Source organism: Vicugna pacos, chromosome 8 (genome assembly GCF_048564905.1).
Source record: "Vicugna pacos chromosome 8, VicPac4, whole genome shotgun sequence".
Taxonomy (NCBI): Eukaryota; Metazoa; Chordata; class Mammalia; order Artiodactyla; family Camelidae; genus Vicugna; species Vicugna pacos.
This window is the reverse complement of record NC_132994.1, coordinates 34,645,551-34,671,980: the sequence shown is the minus strand read 5'-3', so window position 1 is coordinate 34,671,980 and position 26,430 is coordinate 34,645,551. Positions and strand designations below refer to the sequence as shown.

The 26,430-nt window shown below is 37.8% G+C and overlaps 1 protein-coding gene across 14 annotated transcripts in view; it reads left to right on the top strand.

Moving 5' to 3' along the window:
• The window catches only part of LOC102529575 (zinc finger and BTB domain-containing protein 24), a 127,487-nt gene that overhangs the window by 28,056 nt on the left and 73,001 nt on the right, over positions 1-26,430 (top strand). For 12 of the 14 annotated variants that reach the window (XR_012074907.1, XR_012074906.1, XR_012074908.1 and 9 more), the window contains 9 exons: positions 3,703-3,801; positions 9,604-9,743; positions 9,824-10,004; positions 12,703-12,844; positions 17,616-17,720; positions 17,807-17,884; positions 19,777-19,860; positions 21,323-21,462; positions 25,718-25,874. Coding sequence is in view for 10 of the 14 variants with exons in the window: in XM_072965701.1 (XP_072821802.1) it covers positions 3,703-3,801; positions 9,604-9,743; positions 9,824-10,004; positions 12,703-12,844; positions 17,616-17,720; positions 17,807-17,884; positions 19,777-19,860; positions 21,323-21,462; positions 25,718-25,874 (1,126 nt within the window). In the remaining 4 variants the exon portion in view is untranslated. Of the gene's footprint in view, positions 1-3,702; positions 3,802-5,164; positions 5,641-9,603; positions 9,744-9,823; positions 10,005-12,702; positions 12,845-17,615; positions 17,721-17,806; positions 17,885-19,776; positions 19,861-21,322; positions 21,463-25,717; positions 25,875-26,430 lie in introns of those variants that run through there. The other 2 variants (XM_072965706.1, XM_072965705.1) reach the window with 2 other exon arrangements.

Below are 26,430 nucleotides of genomic sequence, written 5' to 3'. Positions count from 1 at the left end.
CTATTTAAATATTAAACTTCTGTTATCTCGGAAAAATGAAATATCTCAATAGAAAAAAAGGCAAAGGGCATGAGCAGGTAATTTAGAAAAAATGTGTGATAAATATTTTTTAAAATTCTGTAATCAAATTATTAATCAAAGAAATGCAAACAGCATAAAGACTAAAGCAGCATTTTTTTAAACAAATTTATTCAATACCCAGGATTGTGGGAAGCATTTGGGAAATGCCCTTATACCCTTTGGTAGGAGCATAAAGGAGCACAATCTTCCTGGAAAATAATAGGACATACAAAAGTTTTTTTAAATGTCTATAGTATATCCAAAGAACCTCAACTTCTTCTAATTTACTCTAAAGAAATATATGGAGATATAAAGATTTTTGTTCAAGTTGTTTATAATCATAAAAAAGCAAAAAATATTTTGGAAAGGTTTTTTTTAATGTGTGAATTTGAAAAATTAATGCATGATTTTTGGCTAAAATAATAGTAATTCTACTTATGATAACAATACTAAATGCATCATTTAAATATGTCTCATGTGATAACTTCCTACTTAGAATGTAAGGAAGAGACGGTATGGGGTTTTTTCCCCCAAAATGAAAATACCTTCATTCTTTTTTTTAATTGCAGTATAACTGACAAACAACATTATATTACTTTCAGGGATATAATATAATGATTTGATATTTGTATATATTGTGAAATGATCATCACAATAAGTCTAAGTTAACATCTGTCACCATACATAGTTACAGAATTTTTTTTCTTGTGATAAGAACTTTTCAGATGTACTCTCTTTGCAACTTTCAAATTGGCAATAGTGTACTATTAACTATTGTCACAATGCTGCACACATATGCATGACTTATTTATTTTATAACTAAAAATGTATACCTTTTGACTTCCTTCACCCATTTTGCCCACCCCCAACTTCTGGCAGCCACTAATATGCTTTCTGCATCTACAAACTTGGGATTTTTTGGAAAATATCTTCATTCTGATTTTAAAAGTTATATATACTCATTGTTCTAAAATAACCAGAAAGAACAAAAGTATAAAATACAAAAATAATACAAAATAATCTGCATTATAAAAATTTTTAAATGCAAAAATATACAGTACAATATAAAATAATACAAAAATACATTACCTATTTCTTTAACACCTAATAGGTGTGTGGCATTATGGTAAGCTCTAGGGATACAGAAGGGAAGGGGTCAAATGAGTCCACCAGTCCCTCCCCTCATGCAGTATCCAATATATTGGGGGGAAATAAATATTTAAAGGGCCATTTGTGTTTAAATCTGGGAAGGTCAAGGTACTATAGGAGCTCATGGCAGAAGGGCAGAACCTAGTCTGGTGAGGAAGGCTATATGTCTGAAATTACTTCTAGACTGAAAGTCCAAGGATGAGTAAGAATTAGACGTGAAGGCTGGGAGAGGGGAGGGAGGTGGGACAGTGCTCCAGGCTGAGGGAAGTCTGCATGAAGCCCCAGGGACAAGAAAGAGCATAGTAAGTTCTAGGAACTGAATGTAAGACTGTAAAATGAAGGAGTTTTTAGGGGGGATGGGGTAGGAGGGGTGGGATAGTGCCAAAACTTTACGAATAAGCAGAGGTTGCATCAAGAAAGACTTTGTAAGCCATCTTAAAGAGTTTAGACCTCATCATGAGAGAGAGGGCAGCCAGTGAAAGGTTTTAAGCCAGAGTGAAAATGCTCCTATTTCTATTTAAGAAAGATCACTCAGACTGCAGTGTAAAGGGAAAGCTGAGGAGAACCAGACTGGTGGGAGGAAGCCTAGTTCTGACTTTTGCAGTAGATCAAGTAAGAGATAGTGGCCTAACCCAGGGTAGTAACTGTGGGAATGGACAGAAGACAGACTTGGGAGTGATTTAAGAAGTTTACATGACAGGATGTGGTGAGTGACAATGTAGGAGTACAGGGAGAGAGAAAAGCAATGCCCAGATTTTCAGTCTGATGTGGTTGGTGGCCACATAATAATAACGCTGGTGGTGGAGCCAAATTAGGAAAAAGCTCCTCACTTAGAATATGCACTTGCTAAGATCACCCCTGATCTCCTGACCAAAGCCCATGGTCACTGTTCAGTCTTCATCTAACTCACCTAGAAGCAATATTTGACCCAGCTCATCACATCTTCCTTCCAGCTCCATTCTTCCCTTGGCTTCTGGGACCCCACACTACTGCTATAGCTCCTTCTACTCCTACACTTTGCATCTCTAATCTCTACAGAGTTGGAGGATCCCAGAGCTCACTCCTTGTGCTCTCTTCTCTGTCTACCCTCATTTCTTAGGAGACTTCATGCAGTCCCATAGCTTTAAATACCTTCTAAATGCTGGCAACTCTTACATTCATATTACCATCTCAAACCTTTCCCCTGACTTTCACACTTGTATAATCAACTTCTACTAAATATATCCAATTGGATGTCTAATAGTCATCTCAGATTTAAATGTGCAAGATAAAACTCCTGATCCGCCATCACCACCAGCCTGCCCCTGATACACTCCTCTCACAGTTCTCTCCTCTCAGTAAATGTCACATCCATCCTTCCAGCTGCTCTTGTCTTTTTCTCACATCCCACGTCCAACCCATGAGCATACACAGCAGACTTCAAAATATATCCAGAATTTGAACACTTTTTAAAGCCTGGGACACTTTCCTCAAAATCGAGGGCAGAAGCTCTAACAAGCTTGGTTGAAACTTGCCAAGCCTGTTAAGGTCCCAGCTGACATTGGTACCCTGGCACTTCTGCCCACATTCCATCAGCCAGAACAAGTTACATGGAAAATCTCAATACTAATGAGATAGGGATTCCCACATAAACTAGGGAATTAACAAGGGAAGGGAAGAAAGGATGAATTGTGAACAAATAACACAATCTACCATAGACTGCAATATACCATCAGGACTTTGTCTATCTTACCATTTCTCATTTCAGATTCTGTGTTACATATTCTTCCACATAGTGTCTGAATTAGTTTCTTAGTGCTGTCATAACAAAGGACCACAAACTAAGTAGCTTAAAAACAACTGAAATATAGCTAAAATTTATTCTTTTATAGTTCTGGAGGGTAGAAGTCTAATATCAACATGTTGGCAGAGCCTCACAACCTCCAAAGCCTCTCAGGGAGGTTCCATCTTGTCTCTTCCAGCTTCTGGTAGCACCAGGCACCCTCTGGCTTGTGGCAGGATAACTCCAATATCTGCCTCTGTCTTTACATGGCTGTCTCCCCTCTGCCTGAAGATGTCCCATAAAGCTAGACCTCTACAGGCATGAAAATTTAGGGACCAAAGGGCAGGCTCTTACAGGTTGAACTGTGTCTTTCAAAAAGATATGTTCAGGAGCTAAACTTCAATATCTAAGTGTGACCTTATTTGGAAAATAAGATCTTTTCAAATGTAATCAACTTAATATAAGGCCGTCATGAATTAGCATGGGCCCTAATCCAATATGGCTGGTATCCTTACAAGAGACTCACGAACACAGGGAGAAAAGGCTATGTCACAACAGAGGCAAAGATTGGAGCGATGCACCTACAAGCCAAGGAACACCAAAGATTGCCAGAAAACTATCAGAAGCCAGGAACAGCAAGGAAGTATTCCAGCTCATAAGCTCATGACTTTTTCTGAATATTTGAGATGTTCAAATGTCAATGTATTTAAAGACTTGTTCTTTAAATTTAGACAGTTATGGACCAACTTAAATATCTGAACCTACAAAGAGCAGCTGTGTTAACTAAACTTCAGAGTGCAGAGGAAGAAATTAATGAAACAATGGAAAATGTAAGTTATTTTTAATTGTTTGAAAATCTACCGTTTCACTGTATGTTATGACCTTAATTTGTATCCTTTCAAGGTTTAAAAGCATCTCAGGATATCTTTTATAAAAATGGATTTGATTTTCAAGAAGCTTTATTATTGGCACATATTCTCGTAGACACTAAACACAACAAAAGTTTTGAAGCAAAGAAAGACAATAAAATCAGAACAATCAACCGCAGAAATAATGAGAAATAAAGAAACCCAAGTTCAGTTTAAAAATTTTGCAGCACCAAAGACAGCTAAGACATAAAAACTTTACCTCAACTCTTCTAAGTACTCATTCATCCTCTCAATTATTCCATCAAATAAAAAAATTAAATTAAAATTACAAATTAAAAAAAATTATTACTGTGTTCCTCGTCCTGGTACTGTGGATATGATGATGATCAAATTATAGTTGCCAAGTGCTAAAAGGGACAAAAGGACTTAAAACTGGAGGATCTGATCTATTCTGGGAAGTTTAGTTTCACCTATAGAAAGAGGGGGGGAACTAATGCCAGAAGCATAAACAGATATCATAATTCAAGTACAATAATCTTTCAAGAAAGAGGTCATTTTGTTATCCTGCACTGTGTAATCCCTAGCCCTTAATGGGTGAACATAGCTGCAGTGTGTAACACTAACAGTGCTGAAGAGGAGGAAAGGCGGGCCTGGTGCACACAGAGCCTGCATACTTAGCCTCTTCTATGCCATCACTGGAAAGGAAATGAAAGGGAAATTTTTAAATATCTGTGAAACCTGGGGCCTTTTCCGTCCCACTGTTCCCGGGGTCTCAGCGTCCGAAGGCGGCATCGCGGAGGGCGCGGGCCGGGCTGCGCAAACTCCCGACACCGCAGCTTCTCGGGCGGTGACCCGCACGGGGTCATGGCGGCAAGTCCTCGCGAGAGAAGGACGAGTCCCGCCCCCACCCCCAGCCCCCGCCAGCCCGCCGCCCTAGAAGCGGGACCCAGGTAGTTCCGAGTGGAGGAGCCCAGCCAGCTGTGGGAGATGGCCCAGCGGCGTAATCTTTCTCGCGTGGAAACTGTCCGAGCTCCATGCTGATCTGAAGATACAAAATAAAGACACGAATCCAAGTGGAAGAAACTGAAGGCTAAAGGCTTCGATGAAGACAGAGAGAAAGAAGCAGAACTTATCCGTAGCCTCTGTCACCCGGGCCTAGTACGGTCTAGACTGGAGAAAGGACGCACGGGGCCGTGAGCGGCAACTTGCTCAGCGCCGAGGACAACAGCCTGGAGGACCCCCGGCTGGAGGAGCTGTGGCACAAGGCGAAGACCTCCGGGAAGTTCAACGAAGAATTGGACAACTTGTGGCCAGAGTTTCAGCCTCACAGGGGAAAAGTCCAGGAGTGTAACGACCTTCTGGAGATCCTGAGCAGGACCGAAGAAATTCACGAAAACGTCGTCAGTCCCGCCAGTGTGGTCCGAGTCAAAGAGGACGTGCTGCAGAGCAGACGCGCCTAGCTGAAGGGCGAGCTGCGGGACATGAGCCAGGGCTTCGACCGCCCAAGGGAGTCGGCCACCAGGGCTACGGCGCCCAGGCAGAGGTTTAGGAACCCAAGGTGATGGATCTGTGGGACCTGGCCAGGTCAGCCAGATTCACTGAGAAGGAGCTGGAACCCTTTTGGGAAGAGCTATGCACTTTGAAGCCAAAATCAAAAAGCATAACCAGTATCAGAAGCAGCTGGAAATTTCTCATCAAAAACTGAAATATGAGGAGAGCTTTGGTTACAGGGAGCGTGTCATCAAGAGCAAAGAAAGAGATGCCATGTTGGAGAAGAAGACCAAGGAGATGGGCTACAAGGTAAAGAAGCATTTGCTGGGTCTGTCCCTCTCACCACAATGAGCTCTGAGCAGGGGTAAAGGCGGTACCAGGGGTCTGGGACCAGGGTGCTTTGTGGGTGGCTTGTACGTCAACAGAACCTCAGGGAAGGCATGATGGGGACCAACAATGAGGGTCCTTAGCAGGAAGGATTAATTCAGATGCCGCCTGCCCGATGCTGGAAAAGGAGCTATGTGATCCCACCCCACCTATCCCACACTATCAGGGCCCCTGGCCCTCGACACAGCTAGCTGTTACCTCTGTTGAGAACGCCGATTTCCAGCTGCCTTGTGGAGTGGGTCTCCTATGCTACAAGGTCACAATTTGCATCAAAATCTTATAAACCAACCACTGGAAATACTGTGTACAGAAATCCTTAAAAATATATAGCAGTAGTAAAAACAGCAGCAGCAGCAACTGGGAGAATTTCCCAGCTAGAAAGTTTGTCCTTAGAAATTACTACAAGCATAAGCATGGGTCTAAGGTTATAGTTCATGGGACATGTGACCAAAGATGCCTGCCCTCTTTTTCATAAAAGAGCAGAAGTTGTAACTGTACACTGGAGTCATTATTCATATTCCTTAGGCAGTCCAAATCAGCACCAAATCACCTGGGAAGCTTACTGCACATATAGATTCCTTAGGCCCATATCCCAGACTGATTGAACCAGAATGTCTGAAGGTGGGATTTAGAGATGTATTTTTATGACATCCAGAGGGGAAAGGATTCCTGTACTCACTTAAATTTGAAAACCCCTACTTTAAAGTTTGGGGCACTTCATGAAGGACCCTGGCCAGTCAAAGTTGATTAATCTTTAAGTTCCTGAGTATTTTGAAGAACTTTAAATGGATGCTCTTCAACTAAAGGCAGCTGATTTTAAGAGAACTAATACAAAGGACTTGAATAGATATTTCTCTAAAGAATATAAATGGCCAATAAACACATGAAAAGACAGGTAGATAAATATTCCAAAAACCAGAAAATAACAAATGTTGTTGAGAATGGGGAGAAATTGTAATCCTTGTGATGAAAAATGGTACAGCCACTAAGTAAAAGAGTTTGGTAGTTCCTCAGAATGTTAAATCCAGACTTACTATACTATATAATTCAGCAGTTACATTCCTAGATATATACCCAAAAGAACTGGAAGCAGGGACTCTTAAACAGATATTTGTATACCAGTGTTCATAGGAGATTTATGCACAATAGCCAGGAGGTTGAAACAACTCAAAATGTACATCAATGCATGAATTGATAAACAAAATGTGGTATATTCATATGGTGGAGTATTATTCAGCCTTAAAAAGGAATGAAACTCTGATATATACTAAAACATGGACGAACCTTGAAAACAATATGCTGAGTGAAACAAAACAGACACAAAAGGACAGATACTATATGATTCCACTTAAATGAGGTAACTAGAATAGGCAAATCCCTAGGGACAGGAAGTAAAACAGATTGCCAGGGGCAGGGAGAAGCTGGGAGCGGGGAGTTATTGTTCAATAGGTACAGCATTTCTGATTGGGTTAATGAAAAAGTTCTGGAAATGAATAGCGGTGATGGTTGAGACCATTTCAAATGTGCGTAATGCCACAGAATTGTAAACTTAAAGATCGTCAAAGTGGGAAGTTTTATAGTATATATATTTGACCACAATTTTAAAAACAAAAACCTCCTCGTAGATTCTACTCTCCAGGCAGGGGTGAGAACCTTGGTTTGAAGGGATGAGAGAGGCACAAAGACTTTAATGTGAACTCAGACTTTGTAGTAAGAGTGTGAGAGCTGTAACATCTGATGAGCTGTTAGAGAGGCGGGAAGGAGGGGTGTGTGATGAGAGGAAGGCTGGCACCCAGCACAGCAGACAGTAAGAGCATTGGTTTCTCAAATCCGACAGATAGGGATTTGAGTTCCAGATCTACAGCCAACCAGATCTGTGACTGTTTAACCTTATCCTTTATTTGATTGTTGAAAAAGCTATAATAGTCCCTACCAGATATTGTTATTATAAGTGTTATAGAAGTTAAATGAATTGATGCTTGCAAAGTATTTAGAACCAATGGTAAAATTCAAGATATCTAACAGCTGTATTGCAGAGGCAGGGATGGCTTCATAGGCCAGTGCCCTGTGCAGTCACGCAGGACCCTGTGCACCATTAATTTACTGCTCTGCAGTTGCAGTCTTGAAATCACTGATAACTTTAGAACAAGGACCCTGTATTTTCATTTTATACCCGGCCTGGCCAATTAGCAGATACTGTGAGGGGGCATTCACCTACCCACCACAAAGCTGGCAGTAGTGCTGAAAAAGAACCTCTTCTGGGCCAGGCGTTAACTATTTAATTGCTGGATTGTGGGAGGGACACATGCATTCTTGCAAGATCCTCTGGTTCAGTCTTTCCAGAAAATAAGCCTCCAGCTTTCCGGTTGAAGTCTTCTGGAGGAGCGGTGGCTGAGTGAAATGGGGCATTGGCTCTGGCTACTAGCACCTCTTCTTAAAGATTTGCAGCCAATCCTCCTGTCTTCTGCTCTCTATTCCGCTGCAGAGGTACTGAAGGTTCTGAGCCTCGCTAGGACTGTGCAGTGACTTGGCTTGCTTGTTGCTGTCCTCACCCCACCCACACCCATGCCTGACATCACAGCACTGAGCTTTCACTTTTCTTGGATCTCGGTTACCACTTGTCCACCGGCTTTCTAGTTTACAAAGGTGTGTAGCTGGGGCTGCTCTAATCTCTTCTCCCGTTCTCTGTGTCCTTGTGAGTTCATTTCTTTTTTCATTCCTCTGCTGTCATTTTCCCGAGGTGTTAGGAAAGCAACAAACACAAATGCATGTGTCCACTCTGCCTTGTTTAACCAGAGGCAGTCCTGATCATTTTTGAGACGGTAGTATCAAACTCATTTGAAATCTGTCTTCTAATCATCCTTCAGCCCCTGCTAGACACTTGGCCCCAGTTGAGAGAGGAGCATGGTCTGCTATTCAAACACTTTCCCCCGGTTTGGACAGGAAAGAGACAATAAGGAAAGAATGCCTGCCTCCTGACTTAACTCAGTAGTTTCAGTCCCTGGATCATTGTCTGTGGACTTTGGAGAAGGGTGGTAGCCCAATGTGTTCCACCGACAAGGTTCTCAGTCTCATGCAGCTCCTCTGAGCATTGACAATTTCCTTCCCATTTAGCTCCTTCTAGCCTTCAGATGGGAACATCCATGCAGCATCCCCACAATGGGCCTGCCTCTTTGCTTTCTAATGTTGCAGTGGTGCAGGCAACACCAGAGCTACCATTCTTATCTGTCCTCTGCTGTCAACTCCGGAGCCAGCACACCTGTGAAATCCCCATCAGAAGGCTGGAGGGAGCCAGCCTGGACCCATCCCCTTGGCAGTTGCCCACCATGCCATCTCCCCCGAGTTCCCTCTTCCCCTGCCAAGGTAGCACTAGGACAGTGACCCTCTCAGCAGTCTGCAGTCTATGGAGGAGTAGTTCTTAGCTTCTCCGGAGATCACCAACAGAGGGTTGTTGAGGGAGACTTTACATTTAAGAAGAATGAAAGAGCTAAGTCAATGCAGATCTGCATATAACACCTTACTATTTTAAAACTTAGATAAATTAACAAGAATCCAGTACTGTTTCAAACCTTTTCAATAAGAATTTTTCAGAATCTGTTTTCTGAAACAGATAATAGAAAACACTCTACCTACCTTATGCTTATTCTACCCTACAATAGAAAATGCTCAGTACAATTTAAACAAGGTATTAAAACAGAAATGAAAACAATTTGCATTATTAAATTTGGGCAAGTGCAGAATAGTTGCAATTAGGAAAAAAGCCAAAATTTTCTTTCTAAAATATTTTATAAATAGTAAAGCACTATCAAATAAGAAATGAAATAATAATGTGAACTTCAGCAGAACTTATGCTCACACTTTTAATGTTGTGTTTGTTATTAACAGGACGAGTTGTTCCGTGCTCTTGCATCCTATAAACTTATTGCACCAAGATACAGATGGCAGAGAAGCAGATGGGGACGTATGTGTCCTGTGGCTTTAAAAGAAGGTAACATTTTTCAAGGAATGCCAGATTTTTCTGTAAGGTAAGAAAGATTTTCAGAATTTAGTTTTTAAACTTGCCCATACCTCTTTTCAGTTGTTTATGATTATGGTATATTTTAAGTTTTCTAGGTAAGATATACTGTCTCTCATCAGAAGAAGCATTTAAAACATTTTTATTGAACCCACGTCCCTATCTGCTTCCACCTATGCCAGCACCACCATTTAAAGTATTCATATTTGGACCTCAGTCTTCAGGGAAGACAACACTTAGCAATTTGCTTGCAAAACATTACAAAGGAAAGGTAACTACATAGCTAGCTAGCTAGCTTTCTATCTAGCTGTATTTGATTACGCTTTGTGGGATTTTAGGGGGCTGCTCTTGTCTCTTCTCCCATTCTCTGTGATTATGCTTTGTAGGATTTGTACTCAGTTTGCTTAATTTTACACTGTCAATTGGATAATTGTTCCACTGCGCTTGCAATGGGGAAAGCATCCTCCTTATTGCAGCTTCCAGGCCATAGCCACTCCCTGCTTCTTGCTTGCTTCCCAAAGTCCCCAGATTTGACTGCTTGTCATGCAGGCTATGCCACTCGTTACCTTTCTTGGTTTCGCTCATCTCCTGTTTCCTTGGTTACACCTTTCCTGGTCCACTGTCACTCTCTTCACACACTCACTCCTGTCATAATTCTTAGTGATTTCACTGTCTATCAAGATGACCCTCCCAACACCCTCACCTGTCAATTCCTTGACCTCTCCCCACAGTGATCTTGTTCTCCACCCCCAGTAAGTAAAGAGAAATTGCTTTTAGCATAGAGCAGAGTGGTAGCATTAGAGGTGGTAAGAAGTGGGCAGATTTGGGATATAATTTGAAGACAGAGACAAAGGATTTGACGAGGGATTGGAATGTAGAGGAGTTCCATGAAGGCCAGTGGGGCTGGAACGTAGAATATGAAAGGAGGAATGGCACAGGTGGAGATGGCTGGAGACGTAGTCAGACAATGCAGGCCCTGGGAAGGAGTTTGAATTTATTCCAAAAGTTGTTGAATTCTTTTAAACACAGGGGTAACATTTTCTACTTGCTTTTAACTTTTATTGTAAAATCTGACAAACACAGAAAAGTGAAGCTCACTGTTTATCACAAAACAAACCCTCAAACAACCACCACATAGGTCAAATATGGAACCCCAGCACCCCAGAAAGCCCCTTCAAGCCTCTTTCTAATATCGATCCTCTTACTCCTTCCACAAAGTTACCCACTGCCCTGAATTTTATGATATTCATTTCTGTACTTTTCTTTTATGGTTGTACTATGTAAGCACACTTTCAAATAGCATAAGTTAGTTTTGCATACTTTTTTAACTTTATGGACTTGAGCAGTGTATGTTCTTTGTGCCTGGCTTCTTTCACTTGACATTATCATTGTGATATTTATGCATGTTATTAAATATAGCTATAGTTTATTCATTTTTATTATTTTATTATATTTTTATTATTATATTATTATTATTTATTATTTTATTATAATTCAGTTCTGTTGATTGAATTCTATTATGATATATTTATCCATTTGAGTGTTGTTAAAACTTAGGTTGATTCCAGTTTGGGGAATTGTAGATAATATTGCTGTAAACAATCTAGTACATGCCTCCTGGTATACACATGCATGTCTTAATGTAGTTTGAAGATACATCTAGGAGTAAAGTTGCTGGGACGTGAGGTGTTGCTGGGACATACACATTCAACTTGTGTAGATAATGCAATTCTAGTTTCCGAACTAGTTCAACCAATTTACTATCCTATTAGCAGTGTATGAAAGCTCCACATTCCTACCAACTTTTGTTATGATGAGTCTTTCTAATTTTAGTCATCCTAGTGGGTATATTCCACTGTGGTTTTAATTTGCATTTCCCTGATGACTAGTGAGGTTCAACATTTTTTCATATGTTTATTGGCCATTCAGATAGTCTCTTTTTGAAGTGTTTGTTCAAGTTCTTGTCCATTTAAAAATTTTTTGCATATTATTGGTAGGAGTTCCTTATAATGTAAATTTAAACTGCAATGAGATATTACACCAACTAGAGTGGCTAAAATGTAAAATATACACAGAACCAAGTGTTGGTGATGATGTGAAGTAACTTCAATTTTCATACTTTGCTGGTAGAAATGTAAAATAGTTCAACTACTCTGGAAACAGTTTGGTGGTTTATTACAAAGTCAAACATATATTTATCATATGACCCAGTAATTCTACTCCTAGGTATTCATCCAACAGAAATGAAAACATATGTCCACGGAAGAGACTTACAAATGTTTATTGCTACTTTACTTATAATAGCCAAAACAAAGCAACCCAAATGTCTATGATGAATGGATTTAAAACTATGGTATAATGATACGATGATACAACTCAACAATAAAAAGGAACAGATTACTGATACATCCAGTTACACTGATGAATCTCAAAAGCATTACGCTAAGGGGGAAACACTTGGAAAAGATTATATACTGTATGGTTCCATTTATATGAAATTCTAGAAAAGGCAAAATTAATCTATAGTGACAGAAAACAAAGTGGTTGCCAAGGGCCAGGAACTGCCTAAAGGAGCATCAGAGAACTTTTTGGGGTGATATAAATGTTCTGTATCTTGATTGAGGTTGTTGTTATATGTATATATTTGTAAAAACTCATGGAACTGTATATTTAAAATGGGTACCTTTTGTTGTATTTAGATTATACATAGTGTTGATTTTTAAAATATATGTAACTTGAATATATATTACATGATTGTGCATATATAAATATATAATCCTACATGAAAAATATGACTGAATTCCTATGAAAGCAAGTACTCAGAAATCAGTGAATTCTGAAAATAACATACCTCAAGCAGCATTAAGATTTTTGAGATAGATAGCTATAGAAATAGATACAGATGAATGATGTGTTTAATATTCACAGTAACTTATGCTTATGTTGGTTTTCTCAAATATTCTTTGCAGGTAGTTGACTACAATAAACTTGTTCAACCACGTTTTGATGAAGCCCTTGAAATGTTAACCAGAAATACTATAGCTGAGGCCACTGAAGCAGCCATTAAAGTTGTAAAAGAAAAACTCACAGAACTACAAGCTAAAAGACAAGGTGAACCATTTTTTTAAAAATATGTATTTTAAGCTTAGGTCAACAATTAATTAAGCCTGGCTACCTGAGAGATTTGCTTATCTTGGTATCCCAGCCACCTTGCACATTGTAGCCTCTTAGTAAATGGTTGAAGAAATGAATATACATAACCTGAGTCATAAACAGAGAAAAGATTTCAATTCTAGACTTCTAAAGAGAGGAATCAGAAGAGCTTCCAAATTTGAATTTCATTACCTTTATAGATCTGCTTGCTGGGCAGAGACAGAGCAGAATTTACACCTTTATTTACACCAATTTTGATGACACCCGCACTTCACCCAACTCACGGAGTTTGCATTGCTGCTGCTGCTGCTGGTTGTTGTTTTAGGCTTGTGTGTCAGTCTTGATTGTAATTAAATATTTCTATTTGGAGAATATAAATTTCAAATTTAAAGAGTTATAATGTAGTGAAACTGGAAGAAGACTTAGTGATCAGTTAACACAATTCTGTGACTTTACATGTGAGGAAACTGAGGCACGGGAGGTTAAATGGCTTCCTAAAACTCATTCAGCTAGTAGCATAGCTGAGACTTGAAACTTTTTCTTCTTCTTCTTCTTTTTTGTTGTTGTTGTTGTTGTTGTTGTTGTTGTTGTTGTAGTACAGTCAGTTTACAACATATCATTTTCTGATGTACAGCATAATGTTTCAATCATATATATACATACATGTATTTGTTTTCATATTCTTTTTCACTATAGGTTACTACAAGATACTGAATATAGTTCCATGTGCTATACAGAAGAAACTTGTTGTTTATCTATTTTATATATAGTAGTATCTGAAAATCTCTAACTCCCAATTTATCCCTTCGCACCTCGTCCCTTTTCCCCCGGTAACCATAAATTTGTTTTCTATGTCTGTGAATCGGTTTCTGTTTTGTAAATAAATTCATTTATGTCTCTTTTTTTTTTTAATTCCACACATGAGTGATATCGCATGGTATTTTTCTTTCTCTTTCTGGCTTACTTCACTTAGAATGACATTCTCCAGGGACATCCATGTTGCTACAAATGGCATTATTTTATTCTTTTTAATGGCTGAGTGGTATTCCATTGTATAAATATGCCACATCTTCTTTTTTTTTTTTACTTCTTACATTTTTTATTGATTCATAATCATTTTACAGTGTTGTGTCAAATTCCAGTGTTCAGCACAATTTTTCAGTCATTCATGGACATATACACACTCATTGTCACATTTTTTTCTCTGTGATTTATCATAACATTTTGTGTATATTTCCCTGTGCTATACAGTGTAATCTTGTTTATCTATTCTACAATTTTGACATCCCAGTCTATCCCTTCCCACCCTCTACCCCCCTGGTAACCACAAGTCTGTATTCTCTGTCCATGAGTCTTTAGATTCCACATATGAGCGATCTCATATGGTATTTTTCTTTCTCTTTCTGGCTTACTTCACTTAGAATGACATTCTCTAGGATCATCCATGTTGCTGCAAATGGCATTATGTTGTCGGTTTTTATGGCTGAGTAGTATTCCATTGTATAAATATACCACTTCTTCTTTATCCAGTCACCTGTTGATGGACATTTAGGTTGTTTCCATGTTTTGGCTATTGTAAATAGTGCTGCTATGAACATTGGGGTGCAGGTGTCATCCTGAAGTAGATTTCCTTCTGGGTACAAGCCCAGGAGTGGGATTCCTGGGTCATATGGTAAGTCTATTCCTAGTCTTTTGAGGAATCTCCACACTGTTTTCCATAGTGGCTGCACCAAACTGCATTCCCACCAGCAGTGTAGGAGGGTTCCCCTTTCTCCACAGCCTCTCCAGCATTTGTCATTTGTGGATTTTTGAATGACGGCCATTCTGACTGGTGTGAGGTGATACCTCATTGTAGTTTTGATTTGCATTTCTCTGATAATTAGTGATACTGAACATTTTTTCATGTGCTTTTTGATCATTTGTATGTCTTCCTTGGAGAGTTGCTTGTTTATGTCTTCTGCCCATTTTTGGATTGGGTTGTTTATTTTTTCCTTATTGAGTCGTATGAGCTGCTTATATATTTTGGAGATCAAGCCTTTGTCGGTTTCACTTGCAAAAATTTTCTCCCATTCCGTAGGTTTTCTTCTTGTTTTATTTCTGGTTTCCTTTGCTCTGCAGAAGCTTGTAAGTTTCATTAGGTCCCATTTGTTTATTCTTGCTTTTATTTCTTCTAGGAGAAAATTTTTGAAATGTATGTCAGATAATGTTTTGCCTATGTTTTCCTCTAGGAGGTTTATTGTATCTTGTCTAATGTTTAAGTCTTTAATCCATTTTGAGTTGATTTTTGTATATGGTGTAAGGGTGTGTTCTAGCTTCATTGTTTTACATGCTGCTGTCCAGTTTTCCCAACACCATTTGCTGAAGAGACTGTCTTTATTCCATTGTATATTCTTGCCTCCTTTGTCGAAGATGAGTTGACCAAAAGTTTGTGGGTTCATTTCTCGGCTCTCTATTCTGTTCCATTGGTCTATATGTCTGTTTTGGTACCAATACCATGCTGTCTTGATGACTGTAGCTCTATAGTATTGTCTGAAGTCTGGGAGAGTTATTCCTCCAGCCTCTTTCTTTCTCTTCAGTAATGCTTTAGCAATTCTAGGTCTTTGATGGTTCCATATAAATTTTATAATGATTTGTTCTAGTTCTATGAAATATGTCCTGGGTAATTGGATAGGGATTGCATTAAATCTGTAGATTGCCTTGGGCAGTGTGACCGCCACATCTTCTTTATGCAGTTATTTGTCAATGGACGTTTAGGTTGTTTCCATATCTTGGCTATTGTAAATAGTGCTGCTATGAACATTGGGGTGCATGTATCTTTTTGAATTAGAGTTCCCTCAGGATGTATGTCCAAGAGTGGGACTGCTGGGTCATATGGTAAGTCTATTGTTAGTTTTTGGGGGGATCTCCATTCTGTTTTCCATAATGGCTGCACCAAACTGCATTCCCACCAACAGTGTAGGAAGGTGCCCTTTTCTTTACACCCTCTCCAGCATTTATTGTCAGTTACATTGCATAGCCTCAATGTACAGTAAATGCTCAATAAATTTGGCTATTATGTCTTCTGTAATGAGGAAAATTTTATTAGGAAGAGAATATTTGGAATTGAGGCAGTGTTGGCTATAGTAGGAGATGGCATACTGCCGTAGCTTCTGGGAAATCCAAACGGTGGTGGTTAGAGCTAGTCTAAAATTGTTGGAGCTAATTTCAAGTTTTGGATCCAGACCTTTGAATGTGAGAAAGATCTCACATAGTGTGTAGGAAGTGCTGCACTGAGGATTTGCATTAAGAACAAATGTTTAGGTTAAATGACTTTCATGTATTCTAATGTGACTGATTACAAAAGTGCCAACTCTAGATATAAATTCTACCAAAACCAATCAGTAAATGTCAAAAGTAGCCAAGAAATGAAAACTCTCATTTTTCCTGGAGAAAATCAGAAACCTGCTCCCTCTCCCCTCAAACCAAAACTCTGTATCTCCTCTAAAATAATGTGATAAGGAGTGAGAGACAGGAAGAGGCAGAATGATCAAGAAAAAGAACACTGGGACTTTGGAAATAAAGGTTCAAGTCTCAGCTACAGTCTCTTCAGCAAGCAGTGTTGGGAAAGCTGGACAGCTGCACTTAAACTGATGAAGTTAGAACACTCCCTCACAATCATATACAAAAGTAAACTCAAAATGGCTTAAAGACTTAAACATAAGACACTATAAACTTCTTAGAAGAAACGATAGACAAAACAACAATAGCAACCTACTTCAAAGTCCTGTCATTCAGCAATTGCTTGAGTCCCTGCTTGTGTTAGATGTTATTCTAGTAACTAGAGCTACAGAGGTGAGCAATACACATGAAGCTGCTGTCCTCACGGTGGGTACATTTTAAAGGGGGTAGAGAGGGGGGAAAGTAAACAGATAGAAAAAATATATAACACAGTAATGGGGCAGGAGGGGATTGGGGTAGGGGCACTGGCGTGTTTGGATGACCAGGGAAGAGCTTTCTTAAGAGGGAACATTTAACTGAAACCTGGATCAAGAGAGGAAGCTTGCAGGGCTCCTGGAGGATGATCAGTGATCTATAATGTTTCTTGAAGTCTGCTGTGTTTCCTTTCACATCAAATTAAGGCATAAAATCATAGATTTTAAAGCTTTCCACAAATTGCCATCTCTCACCAGATACAGAAATAGATGCTATCTCTCATAACGCTGCAAACCTATGTCTCTGGTTTTTTTCAAATTCACGATTACTCAAAAGTTGACAATAAAGTTAACCATTCTTAAAATTTAAAAAAATTGGAATTTTTTTTTGCTAGGAAATTTTACTCCTATATATATATATAGAAGTATATATATATATATACACACATACATATATATACATATATATATGTATATATACACATATATATACATACTTTTTTTACTCCAATAAATTTTCAAGAAAATTTTGTCAGTAGAGAATGTTGAGGGTTTTTTAACATAGAAAATTATATAATAATACAGAGGATGGCAGCTAACATGGAGCTGGCTTCCTGTGTGTACCAAGCCCTTTCTAAGATCAGTATTATCTCATGTAATGTTACAGTGGTGTTTTTGGTTTAATGATCTTTATTTTGCCCAGCAGAAATTGAGACAGAGAGATGAAATGATTCATTAAAACCATACTGACTGAGTTAGTCTCACACCCAAGCCTGTCTCCCTACCCCCAGTTAACACAGCAAATTACTATCTTTTAGCCCAGTCAACTTCAGAAGACCCTCAGGGAGAATTTGAGAGGAGATACGTATTCCCAACTGGTATATATAAAAGCACAGAAGAGTCGCAGTCATCACTTGAAGATGGTAAAGAAAATGTTGCTAATGTTATTGGCCAAATTTTTCCTATTGTGAACAGATTAGCTGATAAGTATATTATTCTTCCACTGCAGTGTTCACTCATGAATCTCAAAGAAAAAGCTCTTTAGAGGACAGTGAAGGAGCCGGAATGAAGTCATATGATAAAGATGGTAACGAAATGAGCTGCTAATGCCATGCTTATGGATTTCTATTTATTTCATTTTTTATCATGTTTATATTAAAGCTTAAAATTACACCCCTCCCCCTTCAAATAGGAAACTTAAGGAGAAAAAGAGTTAGCTTCTCTCTTACAGATTTAAACTGAGCAGCTATAGAACTGAAATAGATTTATTACAATGAAGAAGAAAACATAGAAACTGAGGAGTCTAATACAATTAGAACCCACACCAATGTTTTCTGTTTCCAAACATGACACAGTTATTATCATATAATAATAAATTATTTCTTCAAAGGTCTCTGCTTCCCTTAAAATGTTGGAATCAGAACATCAGAAACCCAGAGTTATAGCTGTGAAATGTTATCATTAGTGCTGCTTACCCTTATAAAACTTTTCCATTCATATTTTAGCATAATTGAGAGTATACAGTATAAACTATTTTTATTTTTTTATAGTATTACATTTAATTATATTATTTATATTACTTCATTAGAAAACACTTAACCCTCATTTTCAATTACTGCACAATTTATTTATAGGTAATAGTTTTAACTAGTTCTTTACAGTGAAAACTTTTTTTGCTATTACAAATAACGCTCCAGTGAATTTTTCACGTAAAATTTGGTCTGCATGTTCACGTGAATGGAGTCATTAGTTTAATGAATATGAAGCTATAGACAGAATCAAACTGCTTGGCATAAAATTGTTTCAAATTACGTTCCCCTCAGGAACATACATGTCATAGTTTCCTTAGTATTTTCTCTTTTTAAATATTATTTTAATTTTTATTTGACTATTTCTCAAGTTTAATATTTTAATGTGTTAATCATTTATATTTCTCTTCTGAGGTGACCACTTTTGTCTTTTGCCCATTTTTAAAAGTTGTATCTGTTATATGGTTTCTATATAAATGTTCTATATATTTTTTTCAAATTCGGCTGTTTGTCTCTTAAATCACTTTGCTGTTTTTGAAGTAGAGGAATTTTTCACATTTTGGTAGTCAAATTATTACTTTCCCTTTTTTTTCAAGCTTAAAAATTCTTCCTCTCAAGAGATTTAATATATACTTATATTCCTTTTTTATTGGTCCAGTTTTCTTTTTTTTTTGCATTTAGTTTTTAATTGGATCTATAAGTTACTGTATGATATAATGTAGGGCTGATTTTATTTGGTTCCTTTTCCTGATTCTGACAGATGTGTGCTTGCCTGGTGTTTATATCAAGCCAGTAGGAATTGAACTGGGGCACTGTCAGAAACTTATGAATGGTACTTTTGTTCCCCCAGCATATGTGCATACACAAACACACACTTCACAGAAGGACCTTGACGTTGAAAATTTGGTCAGGTGGCATCTGGGAACCCCATCTCTGCTACTGCAGAGTTCCCAGCACCAAGAAGTACACAAGGAGAGCTTCTCCCCCATACCATCTATTCTTCTTTAAGGGAAGCCACCTAAGATAGAAGCAGTCATCAGTGCCTCTACCCACTGCTAGAGGGATGCTAACACTGCCAGGATGCTCTGGTAAAAAGACACCCTCTCTTCCCCATGTGTCTAAGATAAGTACAGCCTTTGCCTCTTGGAGCCAAGTTAGTCTCTAGTTACCTCAGAAAGGGAAAATTTGATTTGATTTTTTTTCCAATTTAGATCCACTGGCATTATGTGAAACTGAAATTACTCTTGGTTTTGTTATAGGCTAGGTTGTTATGTTTATTTTCCAATGCTGATAGATATGTTTGCCTATTTGATTATTATGGTTACTTTTAATTTTTTAAGACACTGGGAATATGAGTCCTGGGTCCCTGGGCCCCACGCCACAATTTTCCTTGGGAATCACCTACAATTTAAATACTGTTCTTTGGGTGTTAACAATATTTTATTCACAGATGAAAAAGAAACCCTTGAAATGTCTACATTTAAAAGAAGTCTTCAAGACTCTAGCCAAGATCTAAAACTGGATTCAAAAAAAGGTAAATTAATATTTGGGTAATTTGGTTCTTTTAGATTGTGGATCTAAAAATCGCAAATAGATCCTTCAGAATTTTGAAGGAGAAACGTGATTCTTTTTTAAAAAACATTCTTAATATCCAGTTTATCTTAAAGGCTACTCTTATATCAGCAGTTGAACATTCAGGAGCACAGAAAAAAGACATGTGATGTATTGTTTTGGTGAACAAGAATATTGGGAAGATAGGAGAGCTATCTTTCTATTCTGCCATTCCTGGCATGTGGCTACCAAAATAATTCACAAGATGGCTGCTGATGCACCAGCCATCATATCAGTGTGCCTAAAAAGAAGAGAGAAAAGGCAAGGGACAAAAACCCTCTGGCACTCCACCCAGCTGAGTTATTCCTCTTTAAAGAGAAAACAAGATGACTCATAAAGAAAAAATCTGCTTGTCTCGGCCATCCAAACTATAAGGGAAGTTGGGAGCTGTAGTGTTTTTAGCTGGGCACATTGCTGACCCTAACAAAATCAGGGTTCAGTTAGTAAGGAAGAGGAGACTGGATATTAGGTAGACAGCTAGCAGCTTCTAGCACAGTCAGTATATTTGCCTGGCTGTTTCTGCCACATTATGTCCCCTTTCCCAGACTACAGGAATATCTTAGGTTCTTGTGTCTTCCACTCTGGCTATCCAGGAGCTGCTGGCTCTCTCTATCCCTGAGAACAGACTTCTTACTTCATGACAGGGAGGACAGCAGGCAGCTGCTCTTCATAGGTCATTTGGGGTTTTTCTGGGTGAGGATCAAATGGTTCTGGCAAGAGACCTTGATGGATGGAGCCTTGGAGCAGCTCAGGAAGCACTACTGGAAAGGCAGAGATAGTGGAGTCAGGTGGAGCTGTCAGTCTCCTGTCATAGTCCTTAGAGGAGTAGATGAACATTTACTTCATGATGCAACTTGTAAGGCAGCTCAGCCATGTAAGGAAACATTCAGCACATAATGAGGCAAGAATCAAGGGTAACACTTGAAAAACCAGCCTGTGCCACCATTTCTTCCATCCCCTCCAACTTGCCTATCTCCTGTCCTCTTACTGTCCCGTGTAGTCTCATGCGTGTATTTAGAAGTATTCGTTTTGTGTTCTGACTCAATCCCTAGCTGCTTGTGTTTGAGCTTGACCCCTGGAAGCCCCTGGCCCTACCTCTTCTCCCTAGCTCCCTGGGTTTAGACTCCTGCTTGACATGACTTTCTTCTTGCCTCATTCACTTTCATTCTGATTCACTGGCTTTAAGCCACTACTCTGATATTTTGTGATCCCTGACTTATTTCCTCCCTAGTCTATTTCTCCCTTTTTCTGGCATGTGTATAATAACATGAAGATAGTACTTCCTGGGGTCAGGTATTTACAATCATATTCTACTGCGAATAACGTTGTTTACTAAAATTACTAATGGCATAGTTTACTGGTTTATTTTACTTTATGTGTAATAGAATACACAATAGAAGAGGTAACTGCAGATCATCCAGAAGTTCTTTCCATAATAAAGGAGACTGTAAAAGTGGCAAAGGATATGTATTTACAACAGCCATATGAAAAACATGCTGAAATCTTAGAGGAAGTCCTCCAAGAGGTAAGAAATCCAGGCTCTTTGTTTTTATCATTGATTTCACAGGATCTGAGAAAATGTTAACCCAGTATATGTACAATTATTTTAGAATCCCATATGACAGAGCTGAAATCTGTAGCCTTCAAATCCATGTACATTTCACCATCAGCATTGTAATGTGTATTGTGCCCCAGTGAACAACTGCATATAAATTTTCAAGGTATCAACAATTGTGCAATAGAATTTCATAGCTTTGACATTTATTCTTCATTAACTTTTATTGTGTTTAATTCAGTCCAATTGATTAAAAGATGGTGCACATAAAGCAGGTACCAAAATTAGATTTTTCATCTATGAGCTAATCAGTTGTAAAGCAAGACAAATACTGCTCCATAGCTAACTAATATCATCCAACCACCTTGAACATGTATTCATAGAGGAGATGGTTGGACACACGACTGATTTTCCAGTCTAAGGGGAAAATAAAGCTTTGGGTACTATATCCTACCATTAGCAAATCAGAAAACTTGTAAAGACCATAAGATCTGTTTTGTACAGAGATCCTGGGTAAGCATTCAGAGCAAAAGTCAAAGAGAACAAATCAGTTTGGTCTCTCAATCAACTTCTGTATTTCTCTGTAATTTGAGAATGATAATAATTTAAAATTATGAGAAGAAAAAAAGATATTACCTGAGAGTATAGAATCACTCTGTAACACATTGGGTAAAATTCTCAAACCCCAGGCTGTACCCAAGGCAAGTTTCTATTCCTCTCTGAGTTTCCCATAGAGGTCTTTCAACTTCTGCAACTCTTCATGTTGTTCTGTCATCAATTTATTCCTTCAGAAACATTCTGAGCACCTACTGTTTGCTCTGTACTGTGCTAGAGCTGGGGGATAGGAAGATGAATTAAACACAGCTCTTCCCTTTAAGGAACTATCAGGCATGCAGGGGAAGCTAGCGTATAATCCAATAATTGTTATCTGTCTATCATGTAATATGTGGTAACTAGATATATGCAAGGTATAGGAATTTCACAAAGGTCAAGGCTATCATCTCTACCTGGGAGGTGAGACGGAGCACCCCAGAGGAGGAGACATCCAAGTGAGGGATGTCTTTAGCATCCTTACTGTCTGTGAATATCCCATCCTTGCCCTGCATTGAGAATTTTCACCATTCTTTTCAGAGTTTATTCTGGAGGATACAAACTTACAGGGAGTACTACTAAAACACTCTTGATACAGGAATATATGTAGTGTCGTTATATGGTAAACTGTGACTCTGGGATCGTAGAGGAGTTTAAATCACATGAGATTTTAACACCAAAGCTCATATCAGATTGTCTTTTTCAAGAGAACAGAGACCTGTGTGGGAACTTGTTCTACTTGTCATCAGTTTCCATGATCTCTATGAATAGGAAATTGTTTTTTAAAAGTAGGTAGTTACTAATTTTTTATATAAAGCCAAAGTCTTATTAAGATATCTTTCTCAATGTACAGATTTGATGCAACTGTAATAAAAATATCAATGTATTTGGAAAACTGACAAAATGACTCAAAGAACCAATGGTTGAGACTTGGTGAGAATAGTTTGGCAAAGTAAAATAGAGACTTGCTGTACCAGCTAGTAAAATGTGTTGTGATGCTGCAGTGGGATGTAAGCCTGATAATCAAACAAGAACTAACACAATCACAGAGAAGGCACAGAAACAGGCCTTGGTATAGATAAAAATTGAATTTGTGCTGAAGTTTATATCATTATCCAAAAGGAAAGGAAGAACTATTTAATAGTGTTGGTAAAATTAACTAGTGGGAAGAAAACAATTTAGATTCTCACCTTGTATCAAAATAAAAATAAATTCCATATGAATAGTTAAATGTAAAAATGGCATTTTTTTTAAACTAGAAGAAAGTGTAGTGATACTGAAATGATTTTGGAATGGTCAAGTACTCTAGGCACAAATGCAATAGAAGAACTCTTATAGCAAAATCTCAATTGAGAGGCTACTTAGCAATGATTCTCTTTTAAAAAAAAAATCATGAAAATCAAAATTTTAAGGCAAAGGTCAAACTGAGGAAAGTATTTATGATAACTATGACATATGAATCCCTTATTATAAAGATTTATTGTAAATCAGGAAAATCTAATACTCCAATATGAAAACAGGGAAAGATGTAAATAGATTATTTCATCAAAAAGAAATATAAAAGGTTAATGGAAAATTTAAAGTTCAAATGTCAATAAAAATATGAAAAAAATGAGAGCGTTTCTCATCTGTCAAACTGACAGATTTTTTGAAACTTATAACAGTCATACTAGTGAGGCTATAATGGTACAGTCACATAAGAGTAAAAATTGTTAGAGATATTATGGAAAGAACATGACAACGTGTATGAAAAGCCTTTAAAATGTTCATTCCTTTATTCTCTTTGACCTAAAAACACTTCTGGGAATCTAACCTAAAGAAATATTTACTTGGACAAGATTTATATATGCAGATGTTCATCACATCAGCACAATGTTATAATAAAATTATGAATGGTATAAATGTTTAACAGTAAGAGGATGATTAAATAAATTGATTTATTCATTTGATAAATACTATGAAGCCATTAAATTATTTTTCAGAAAAAAAATCAGATGAGATGGGGAGACTATAAATTATATATTGATTTTTTTTGATTTTCATATCTTTGAAACTTGGACAGTAAAATTTTATTAACCACTTGTATTTCATTTTTCCAGTTTCATTGATATGTGATTGACATAAAACATCATATTAGTTTAGTATGCAACATAATAATTTGATATATGTAAACATTGTGAAATGATTATTACAGTAAGTTACAGTGTGTATGGTGAGAGCTTTTCTTAGCAACTTTCAAATATACAATACAGTATTAACAACTATAGTTACCATGCTGTACATTACATCCCTGGCACTTAATTATCTTGTAACTGGATGTTTGTATTGTCTAACCACTTCACTAGTTTCCTCCCACCTCCACCCCTGCCTGTGGCAACTACCAATCCGTTTTCTTTTTCTGTGGGTTGGTTTTTCTGGATTCCACAAATAAATGAGATCATATAGTATTTGTCTTTCTCTGTCTAATTTGTCTAACTTTTTTCACTTATACTTCTCCCTCATAGCTTTTTTCCCACCCTAATTCTCTTACGTTAAACATTCAAAGTTTTTAAAATTCTATTTTTCAAAAGGCTCTTCATTCAGATGGAAATTCAAAAAGCAGATAATCTTAAATTCTGCATAGGCCAGAGGCTTACTCCACTCCTCTCAAGATTTCTTTCCCTTTGACTTCTAACACTCTGTGATAACCTGATGGCGCAGAAACTTGTTTAAAACCTTCACAATTGGTGCACTCACAGATCCACATCACTAATCTCCATACTTGTATTGAAGCTATTATTGGGTGGCTGGTAGGGGAAAGTTTGACAGAAAGTTTGACAGAACTAAGCACCTACAAGATTTGTTTTGAACCAGTTCCTTCCTACAGCTGTAAGTAACCATCTAAGTACCTCTTAGCTCTCATACTAAGGGATGAAAAGCAAAAGGGAAGTGAAGATCATTATCACTAAAAAAAGGCAAACTGGGCTAGGACCTTACTACTTAAAGAGTGGACCAGGGACCACTGTCACCCGGGAGCGTGTTAGAAATACAGACTCTTGGGCCCTATCCTAGGCTTTCTAAATCAGGATCTGGATTTTGTAATACTGAATAACACATGGCAGACATGTAGTGTTACATTTATTTAATAAAGACTTTTGCTTCCCTGTTCTTAATTTTTGTAAGTTACAGCTTTATTGCTTTAAATTTAAATCTCTCTTTTAAAACGAAGTGGCTCTTTTTTTTTTCCTTCTGAAAGTCAGAAAAACCCAAACCTTCATTAAGGCCCACAAAAGTGATATGTCAAGATAGCATTCGTCATAGTAAACAGTCTTATGATTACCAAAGGGAAGAGGGTGGGAAAGCATAAATTTGGGAGCTTGAGATTTGTAAATATTATCCACATATAAAAAAATAGATTAAAAAAAAACAAATTTCTTCTGTGTAGCGCAGGGAACTATATTCAATATCTTGTAATAACCTTTAATGAAAAAGAATATGAAAACAAATCTATGTACGTACATGGATGACTGGGACATTGTGCTGTACACCAGAAATTGACACAACATTGTAAACTGTATACTTCAATTAAAAAAAATGAGATAGTATCCTTGACTTGTGTAGCTATGATAGTAATATCAATGTGTCATTTTCACAGGTAGTTGAAGAAAACAAGAATAGGTTTCATGGTGCCCCAAAATATGGAGGATGGATACTGGACAACTGCCCTATTGTGAGAGAACTGTGGATGGTCTTAGCTGACAAAGGAATTCTACCTGATTTAGTCATCTGTTTATCAAACACAGAAAACAATGGTTGGTAAATATTTATCATGTCACTTTAAAGTGAAATTTTTATTGCTGATAATATTTTTAGTTAAAATGGAAAATGGAAAACTCTCCACCTTCCCTAGGTATAAATACCCCCCCAGCAGTCCCTTCATGACCTAGAGGTACACAAAATGAGGCCACCTGAGTAGGCAGCCACGGATGGTGTGCTGGATCACTGGATGTTTCAGCAGGCCCTTATAATTATTCCTTGGAGCTGAGAATTTAACTCCCCTCATCCCAGTCAGCACTAAAACTTCTAAATTAAAAATATGCAAATAAGGCTGAGGGCAAAACTATTAGTCCTTATTCACCTCAAATGGGAAATACTAACTATATAAATATAGCAGAACTAAATTTTAATTTTTCTGTCACTTTGTATACAGCTATAGTAATCAAAACAGGATGGTACTGCCATAAAAGCAGACACACAGACCAATGGAACAGAACAGAGAGCCCAGAAAAAACCCACACATATATGGTTAACTAATCTCTGATGAGAGGGGCCAAGAATATTCTGTCATTTTGCCTCTTAAGAAAAAAT